At 57.5% G+C, this 9,597-nt stretch overlaps 1 protein-coding gene across 2 annotated transcripts in view; it reads left to right on the forward strand.

Annotated features, from left to right (window-relative positions):
• Positions 1–561: 561 nt before the first annotated feature.
• The window catches only part of RAB11FIP3 (RAB11 family interacting protein 3), a 76,752-nt gene continuing 67,716 nt past the window's right edge, over positions 562–9,597 (forward strand). Inside the window, exon 1 of one of the 2 annotated variants that reach the window (XM_042037509.1) lies at positions 562–1,197. In XM_042037509.1, the coding sequence (XP_041893443.1) occupies positions 667–1,197 (531 nt within the window). In that variant the 5' untranslated portion in view covers positions 562–666. The remainder of the gene's footprint in view (positions 1,198–9,597) is intronic. The other variant, XM_042037510.1, reaches the window with a different exon arrangement.

The following is a 9,597-nucleotide window of genomic DNA, read 5'->3' on the forward strand; positions in this document are numbered from 1 at the left end:
GGAGCATGGTTTGGGTTTGGGATCCCGGAGCATGGTTTGGGTTTGGGATTCAGGAGCATGGTTTGGGTTTGGGATTCAGGAGCATGGTTTGGGTTTGGGATCCCGGAGCATGGTTTCTCATGGGGGAGTGCGGGGGTCCCCACTCACGGTGCCCCTCCGGTCCCACGTGCTCGCGCGCCGCCTGGCCCCGCCCCTCCCCTCCGGCCCCGCCCCCGCCGTGCGCGAGCCGGGGAGGGGGCGTGGCCTCAGCACGGGCTCGCGCCGCGGAGGGGCGGGGCGCACCGGCAGGCGAGTGACGTCACCGCCCCGGCTACTGCGGCGGCGGCCGGGCTGGATCTGCCGGTTCTCCGCGGGCGGCCCCGGAGCGGCGCCGCGGGCGGGCGGGCGGCGGGGTTGTGTCTCAGCGCCGCCGCCGCCTCCCCCAAGCCCCGGTCCCGGGCAGGACTCGCGGCCCCGGCGCTCGGATCCGCCGCTCCCCGGGCGGGGCGGGACCGGCGGGGCCGCCCCCGGTGTCGGCGGGCGGGGCCGGCGTTCCTCGCACAAAGCCGTGAGTGCCGCGGGGACCGCACCGGCACCGGCACCGGCACCGCCCCGATGTGAGCGGGGCATGGCCGCGGGGCATGGCCCGGGGCGGGCGGCGGCGGGCGCGCAGCGCCGGCGGTGAAGATGGAGCCGCGTCCGCCTGGGACCGAGCCCCCGCTGCCCCGGGGGCCGGGACCGGGGCCCGAGCCGGAGCTGGAACCGGAGCCGCAGCTGGAACCGGAGCTGGAACCGGAGCCCGATCTGGACTTGGAAGCGGTACCGGAGCCGGAGCTGGACCTAGAACCGGAACCAGAGCTGGACCTAGAACCGGAGCCGGAGCTGGACCTAGAACCGGAGCTGGCCCTCGAAGCGGAGCCAGAGCTGGACCTAGAACCGGAGCTGGACCTGGAACCGGAGCTGGAACAGGACGCGGACCTGGGCCCGGAGCTGGAGCTGGACCTCTGGGCACTTGAGCCCGCCGCTGCCGGCGCGGGGCCGCCGCCCTGGTGCCCGGGGGAGGCCAGGGGCAGCCCGGGCCCGGGGGGCCCCGCCGAGCCCCCGCCGGATGAGGAGCCGCGCCTCCGCCCGGTCTTCGACGCCCTGGACCGCGACGGCGATGGCTTCGTGCGCGTGGAGGAGTTCGTGCAGTTCGCCACGGCCTACGGCGCCGAGCAGGTGAGCGCCGGGCCGGGCACACCGGCACCGCCGCCGCACCTGCCCACCGTGGCCCCCGGCGCTCGCTCCGGGCCGGGGCACCGCGGCTGGTGGCATCCCTGGGTGTCCGGTGGCCCCGCTGCCCGAGGGTGATGGTGGCTCCTGTTGGGGCTCCGGCCCTTGGAGAGCCGTCAGTGTCCCCAAGGGCAGCGCTGGCATCGCCGTCGCCCCGGGTGAAGGGCACGCGCGGGCCCGAGCGGCTCCCCCGCCCCCTGCGCCCGGAGGAACCGGAGCTGCCGTGTCCAGGGCCCGATCCGCTGGGAACAGCAGAGCAGCGCCGCCGGGAGCCGGCAGCCCCGCTCTTTGTTCTCCGTCACTGACGCCTCGGGGTCCGGCTGGGCAGCGGGGACAGCCCGGGAGGTGGGGCTGCTCCTGCCCCCCTTGCTGGCACCTCACTGGCCGTGGATCACCTCCGTAACGGGGAGCATCCCTGCCCGTGGCACGGGGTTGGAACGAGGTGATCCTTAAGGGCCTTTCCAACCCCAGCCGTTCCGTGGTTCCCTGCTACCACGCTTATCCCGGGTTTGACAACCTGAATGTGTATTTTTTCCCCCCTTTCCGCTGCTTTGTGCCCTGGCGAGCCGGTGTTCCCCGGCAGCAGATCAGAGGCGATGTAATTTGAAGCTGCCTGGGCTGACCCAAAATGGAGCAAGCTCCGGCAGCGCTCACCAGGGGATGGAGATGGATTTGTTGGTGTTTCATGCACTGGCCTGGGCTGGCATCGCTAGCAGGAAAAAAGGATTTTTTTTTTTTTTTTTTAAGGTGTGCAGGTATTGCTGTGAAGTTTCCCTTTGCCTGCCCAGATCTGCTCTCGTTCTCCCTCCGTGGCTGCTGCGCGGGTATTTAAGTGCCATGACAAAGCAAATCATGTGTGAAGGAGGCTTTTGGTGGAGGAGGGCTTTTCATCCCTGTCCTCCTGCTAGGAACACCTCTCAAAGATAAAACAAAGGCCTTTATTTTAGAAAAACAGCCGTGCGAAGTGGAGATAGGGAACTTCTTTGTGTTGCTGGTGAGGGCACTGTGTGTGCAGAGGGTGTCAAGGTGTGAGCACAGGTACCTGTGCCAGGAGAGAGGCTTTATTCATAAATCCTCTGCTCTGCACTGCCCTGCCGTGGGCCGGGCTCTCTGTGCCACCGCCGTGTCCCACTGCTGGCCCCAGCAGAGGAAGCAGGAGCAGACAGCCCACAGAGGCTCCCGAGCCCTGCACACGGTGCCACTTCCCCGGGGGACTGTTTGCCGTCGTGTCCCTTGGCGTGGAGCAGCCCAAGGACGCGGGGAATGGGGACAGGCAGGTGGCTCTGGGCTGTGCAGCTTGGCCCGGCAGCGCCGGCGTGGGGATGGTGCCAGAGCTCCAGAGCGGCCTCGCTGAGCCTGGAAAACACTTTCAGAACGTGGCCTGGGGAGTGGCTGTGGGCTGTTAAGGTCACCCCAAAGCTCAGCAGGGTGTCCCCAGAGGTTTTGGGCTGCTGGCCGGTGTCCGTCCATATGGATCCATCTGGGAAGGGGCTCTCTGCAGGCTCCGTGTTCCTTGCTGCTGAGCACAGCTAATGCTGCCTGTGCTGCCATAAATGATGCTTTTAAAACCCATTTCTCATCTGCAAGAGGCTGGTACAGGCAGCTCTTGGCATGCAGAACAGCTGGGTGCTGGTACAGTGAGTGCTGAGTACCTTGGGGAGGTTGGTGTGGCAATGCCTGAGCCAACAGGTCCTGGGCACTCCAGGGGACTGGCAAAGGAGGAGGAGTGATGCCTGTGGTGCAAGAGGACTTGGTGTGAGTCTGCAGCTTAGAAAAGACCAGGGCACATTGAGGGAGGAGGAGAAGGGGTTGGTGGTGGGGTCCGTAAGCTCCCAGCAGATCATGGAATCACAGAATATCCTGGGCAGGAAGGGTCCCACCAGGATCATCCAGTCCAGCCCCTGGCCCTGCACAGACACCTCAACAACCCCACCCTGAGCATCCCTGGCAGCGCTGTCCAAATGCTCCTGGAGCTCTGGCAGCCTCGGGGCCGGGACCATTCCCTGGGGAGCCTCTGGGGGAAGAACCTTTCCCTGATATCCAACCTAAACTCCCCTGATGCGTGGAGTAATAAAGAGAGGAGTTCTGGGGAAGTTTCCTGGCCTATTTTGCGTGAAGCAGCCAGAACTTGGGCCTAAAGTGGGTCTTTTGGAAAACGGAGATCCAGCTCAGGCGGAATTTAAAGGGGAGGAATATCCCCAGTGGGTAAAACAGTGTTAAGGTGACTACATGGGAGCCTCGAGGTGTAAATAAAGGTTGTGCCACAACCAGAACTGGGATGCTGTGAGAGAGGGGCCGGGGTTTGATGGCTGGCTGGATAATCACAAAGGTATCGTGGCAATCAGCAGGCAGTTAACGAGGAACAAATTCCAGCCCTCTTGCTGGAGGTACCTGCTTCCCTTTTTCCTCCCCTCCTTCCTCCTGCCTGCTGCCCACAGGGCTGGGTTCATAGTGGTGGAACAAATGGCTAAGTTGAAGCACCACAAGCAGCTGATTCCCGAGGCTGGAGAGGGCTGAAGGGTTAAGGAGAGCCTCTGTGTGTGTGTGTATGTATCCACATGGATGAGGAGCTGGAGAGCAGCAAGTGTTGTCTTTAGCGCTCACTCAAACACCAGAGGCATTCATGGGCTGCTGAGCTGAGCGCTGTCAGCTCGTTTGGCTGCAACAATTATTAGCTAAATGTCAAAGGGAAGGCACCAGCTGGCATTTATTCCATAAACACGATGGGATTGTGGATTTCTGGTCAGAAGAATTGGGTCTTTTTCTCTCCGTGGGGATAAAAAAATGGGATTGGGATGGTGTTTTGCTTAAAGTTGGAAGGCTGACTGGGAGAGCTCCGGGGTTGTGGTGCTGGGATGGGGAAGAGGCAAAGATAAAGACAGTTTGTTTTGCTCTGCAGCGATAACAGTTGATAGGGATTGAGGCTCTGGCCAGGAGCTTCATCTTCAAAGGGGTGATGAGAGGATGGTGCTGGGGGTGACACCTGAGCCAGAGGTGGCCTTGAGCAGGGAAGGGACAGCCTTGGGATGGTCCTCCCACAGCCTGTCCCAGGAGGATGTTTGTCCAACGTGGATTGTTCTGCCACTTGAAAAGCTCACACGGACCCCTGATGTGTTCCATGGACTTGCAAACAGGATTTGGGACAGAAAAGTCTTGAGGACAACTTGATTTTTTCACCCCTGGACTGCTCACAAACCACCTGTGAGGCAGCTGCCAGCGGTGGTGTGTTTTTATTGTCTCCTTTCCCTCCCCTTTCTCCCTGCGTTTCTCTGGCATCTGATGCTCCCTGGAGCCACTGGCTGGGACGGAAGGATGGAGTAAGATTGGCTTAAACAGTGAGCAGGGAGGTGGGGACACACTTTTATGTCACCTAGCAAAGCAGGAGGGGTTGTGTCTTGCACTTCTGGGGGTTGCACAGAACCTAAGGCCGTTGTGCAAGCACTTTGGGTTTAAATTTAGCTTTAAAATTAATGTTTTGTGTCTTGCCCGCTGTACCCTTGCACTGTGTCTGGCTGGCTGAGGTGACAGAGCCCAAGCCTTTTCTCTCTGGATTGATTTCCAGCAGGCTCAGAGGAGAATGGATTGTTTGTAAGGCTGAGGACAAGCATCCTGCTGGCACCTTGGGTTGTTTTTCCTTTTTTGTTTTGATCTAACAGACAATTGGAGAAGGAAAAGCCTCTTGCACCACATGATCTCGCTGCCTTGGCTCAATTAAGAGAAATCCCAGAGTTTGTCTAACCCACTTCCAAAGGCTCAAAGGGATCTTCAGCCCTTTTTTTCTTCCTCTTGATGATCAGTTTGAGCTTCATTTCAGCGTGATTTGTTTTGCTTTCTTTAACATTTCCATCCCTCAATACCTGCCCTGCCACCACATCAGCTTATCCTCAGCTGAGCTCTCCATATTCAGCTTTTACCTTTCCCTCAGGGGATGGTTTATGAAGGGTTTTATCAGGTTTGTTGTACTTTTCTCAGTCTCTTGGAATGGGGTGCCCAGCCTGAGCTGAGAGCTGCAGAACAAATCCCATTTTGGGGCTGGCAGGGATCACTCCAGACTGCAGCTGCAAAAATCCTGCAGTTGGTTTTTAGTTTTGAATAAAACAATGTGAAAATCTGGCAATTCGTTTCTGTAATGAAGTCTGGATAGTGTCAAACTGCAGCTTTTTAATGGCTCCCCCCCCCCATGGTGATGCCAGGCTGGCTTTTCCTGCTCCCCTCGGATGGATCCCTTGGGAATTGTGTACCTGGATCCAGTGCTTCCTCCTTCCATCTCCCCAGGCGATGCTGACATTGCATCTGATTTTGGATGTCCTCCCTCTTCCCCTTGGTTTTCTCCCACTCCCCCAGATTTTTGTGAAATCTGATAGTCTGAATCTCTGTCATGAGGAAACCTCAATTACTATTATTATTTTTCATTTTCTCATGGTTCTTAGCCAGTTTGAGCAGAGGAAATGCTGGTTTTATGAAGAGATTTCTAAATTTACCTATCAGGGTTTCACAGGCAAGTGAGGCTTAAATTGCCTCCAACTGTGTTGCTGCTGCTGCACCTTCCAGAGGCTTTAACTGCTGTTTAACTTCATAGAATATCCAGGTTTGGAAGGATCATCAGGTCCAGCTCCTGGAATTTTGTTCCTGCTGTGGAAGGGGGCTGGGATGGCAGTGGGGGATGCTCTGGGTCTGCAGTAGGTGCCTGTGGACACCCCTGTGTGCTTTGGAACAGCAACAAATCTGAAATATTCTGCTTGCTTTGACCAAGGGCCCAGTTTTTTCCCTCCAAAGAAAATCATGGCAGGGAATTTGTGGGTTTTGGAGGATTGGGTGGGAGCCCTTTCCTCGCCTCCTCCCTCTCCTCCTCCCTCTCCTCCTCCCTCTCCTCCCTCTTCAAAGGGCTTTTACCACCATCAATAAATAACAGGTCTGTGTGCTCCAGGAGCTCCAAGACAGGAGTTTTTCTTTCTCTCTCAGAGAGGAAAACGCTTCCAAGCCAACATATTTTGTGTAATTTTGGGTGAGGTGGTGGCTGGTTTGCAAATTCCATTTTCAGCTTGCTTGATTCACTTATAAATATCCCAAAAGCCTCTGAGGAAGAGACGATTCCCGTGCTCCCGGGTTTTTTTTGCTGCTCCTGCTCGGGTTTGGCATTAAGCTCCTGGGAGGCCTCCTGGGAATGGTGGGAAGGGCTGGGAGCAGATCAGAGCCCGGGCAGAGCTCTCTGGTGCTGTTTTTGTGGCTGGAATCAGATGGATGGATGGCTTATCCTGGCCTGTGAATGCTCAAAGGCTGGGTTTGTCTGTGTGGGCTGGGAGGAGGCTGCTGCTGGTAATTTTATCCCAGCTACCAGTTTATTAAATCAACCTTTTTATTCTGCCCTGCTCCCTCAGGTTGAGAGTGCAGTGAGTGAGGAGTGGGTTTTGGGGAGAGGGACTTTGGACAAGGGTCTGGAGGGACAGGACACAGGGAATGGCTTCCCACTGCCAGAGGGCAGGGCTGGATGGGATATGGGGAAGGAATTGTTCCCGGGGAGGGTGGGCAGGCCCTGGCACAGGGTGCCCAGAGCAGCTGTGGCTGCCCCTGGATCCCTGGCAGTGTCCAAGGCCAGGTTGGACAGAGCTTGGAGCCACCTGGGCTAGTGGAAGGTGTCCCTGCCATGGCAGGGGTGGCACTGGATTGGGTTTAAGGTCTCTTCCAACTCAAAGCAGTCTGGGATTCTGTGATTTATTTTGATCAAGGTTAGTTGTGTTCCTCTGGAATTTGAGTTCATTTCTGCAAATAAAGAAACATTCTTTACCCAGAAGAAGGAAAAAGCATCACCTGTCCCACCTTTGCGGAGTTGGCACAGGCTGTGGGTAAGGGAACAAAGCCGGGGTGTCCGGGGAATGGGGTGTGGGTGCAGCACCAGTGAAGAGCCCAGTTTGTACTGGGTGGGCACTGCCCTGGGCTGGGACAGGAGCCCCAGTGGCAGAAAAGGGCCCATCTGAGGGTTTTCAGTGTTGGGTGGAAAGAACCTTAAAGCCCATCCCATTCCACCCCCTGCCATGGGCAGGGACACCTTCCCCTATCCCAGGCTGCTCCAAGCCCCGTCCAACCTGGCCTTGGGCACTGCCAGGGATCCAGGGGCAGCCCCAGCTGCTCTGGGCACCCTGTGCCAGGGCCTGCCCACCCTCACAGGGGAGAATTTCTCCATAAGATCCGGTGTAAATCTCTCCTCTTTCAGTTCACACCCATTCCCCCTTGTCCTGTCACTGTCTGCCTGTGTAAAACTTGTTCTCCCTCTCTTTTTATAAACCCCCTTTAAATACTGAAAGAAGAGAGGTGGATTCATGAGAGGCTTCCTCTCAGGAGCAGGGCTGTGATTGATTAAAATTGGATTGGGCTCATCATAATTAACTGATTGGAATATGACAGTGCACCACAGCACAGGGCTCATTTCGATGGCTCTTGCCCACGGAGCCCTCTCCCAAAGCATTCCCCAGCTGCTGATACTGTTATGTAACCCAGCCCAGACAGTAATTGATAATCATTACAATTGCCCACAGAATTCCTCTCCACTTTATTCCTGTTTGACTTCCGTTTTCTGCTCGTTGTCAGAGGAATGATCCGCTTGGAACCCAGGGGCTTTTTTTTTTTTTTAATTCCTGGGTTTGGAATTTTGCAAAACAAATGACTTCCCTTTAGCCTCAGCCTGCTTGGGCAGGGAGAGCTGCTTCTGCTGGGCCACCCTCAGCATCCCCTCTGCCATGGGACCAACATTTTTCCAGCTCTGGGAAGCTGCTGGCAGTGAACCATGGCTTGCTTCTCCTTGTTCCTCATTCCTGGCTCCATCTTTTCCTAATTCCTGCATGGGTTCCTGGCCTGGCACCCGGGGCTGGTCCCTGCTGAGCCGTTCCCTCAGTGTGGTTGTGTAAATTCAGGCACCTGTGGAAAATGGAGGTACAAAGCTGCCAGACTGGTTCTGCTGAGCTGGGAATCAGGGGAGCTTTGAGGTTGGAAAGGACCTCTGGGATCATTGAGTCCAACTGTTCCAACACTGCCAAGGCCACCACTAAAACATGTCCCCAAGTGCCACATCCACATGTTCTTTGAACACTTCAGGGGTGGTGACCCCAGCACTGCCCTGGGTAGTTCTGCCTGTGCCTGACCACCCTTCCCATGAAGGAATTTCCCCAATATCCAACCTAAACCTCCCCTGGCCCAGCCTGAGGCCGTTCCCTCTCCTCCTGTCCCTGTTCCCTGGCAGCAGAGCCCGACCCCCCCCGGCTGCCCCCTCCTGTCAGGGACTTGTGCAGAGCCACAAGGTCCCCCCTGAGCCTCCTTTGCTCCAGGCTGAGCCCCTTTCCCAGCTCCCTCAGCCGCTCCTGGTGCTCCAGCCCCTTCCCAGCTCTGCTCCCTTCTCTAGACACGCTCCAGCCCCTCAGGGTCTGTTTCGTCATGAGGGGGCCCAGAGCTGAGCCCGGCACAGGAGGTGTCCCAGCAGTGCTGATTGCAGGCCTTGCTCCCATTGTGGCAGGGCCTGGCAACCCAGGGAGTGAATGTGGCCTTGGGGAGTTGTGCATTTTGTCCTTGCAGTGACTCTCCCACATGCCAAAGGCATTCCCAGCTCCTCTCAGAGCGCAGTCCCTGCTCTCGGTGTGCACTGAGCTGCCTGGAGCCGCTCTCCTGACGGGGTTTTTGGGACATCTGCAGTGCAGCTGTTGGCTGAAGCAGCCCGGTCTGCAGGACAGTTGTGCTTCCCTGATTGTCCCATGTCAGGCAGAGCCCCCAAAGCTCCTCTCAGCCTTCAGTTTCCACTTTAAAATCTTTCCATCTTTCAGTCCCCTTCCCACACGTGGGATGGTGCTGAAGGCTGGTGCTTTTGGTTCAGGCCTGAGGCCTCCCAGCAGAGACAGGATTGCAACCAACCACAGTGGGAGAAACATCAGGGATTTCATCAGGCTGCTCTCAGAGTCACTGGTGGTTCATGTCTTGGTGTGTCTGTGCTTTGGATCATCCAATATTTGGGTTGGAAAGAACCTTAAAGCTCATCTAATGCCACCCCCTGCCATGGGCAGGACACCTTCCACTGTCCCAGGTTGCTCCAAGCCCCAATGTCCAACCTGGCCTTGGACACTGCCAGGGATCCAGGGGCAGCCACAGCTGCTCTGGGCACCCTGTGCCAGGGCCTGCCCACCCTCCCAGGGAACAATTCCTTCCCCATATCCCATCCAGCCCTGCCCTCTGGCACTGGGAAGCCATTCCCTGTGTCCTGTCCCTCCATCCCTTGTCCCCAGTCCCTCTGCAGCTCTCCTGGAGCCCCTTTAGGCACTGCAAGGGGCTCTGAGGTGTCCCTGGAGCCTTCTCTTGTCCAGGTGA

The sequence above is a fragment of the Corvus kubaryi genome, unplaced genomic scaffold (genome assembly GCF_017639235.1).
Source record: "Corvus kubaryi isolate FWS band 111438036 unplaced genomic scaffold, C.kubaryi_AGA036_p1.0 37387, whole genome shotgun sequence".
Taxonomy (NCBI): Eukaryota; Metazoa; Chordata; class Aves; order Passeriformes; family Corvidae; genus Corvus; species Corvus kubaryi.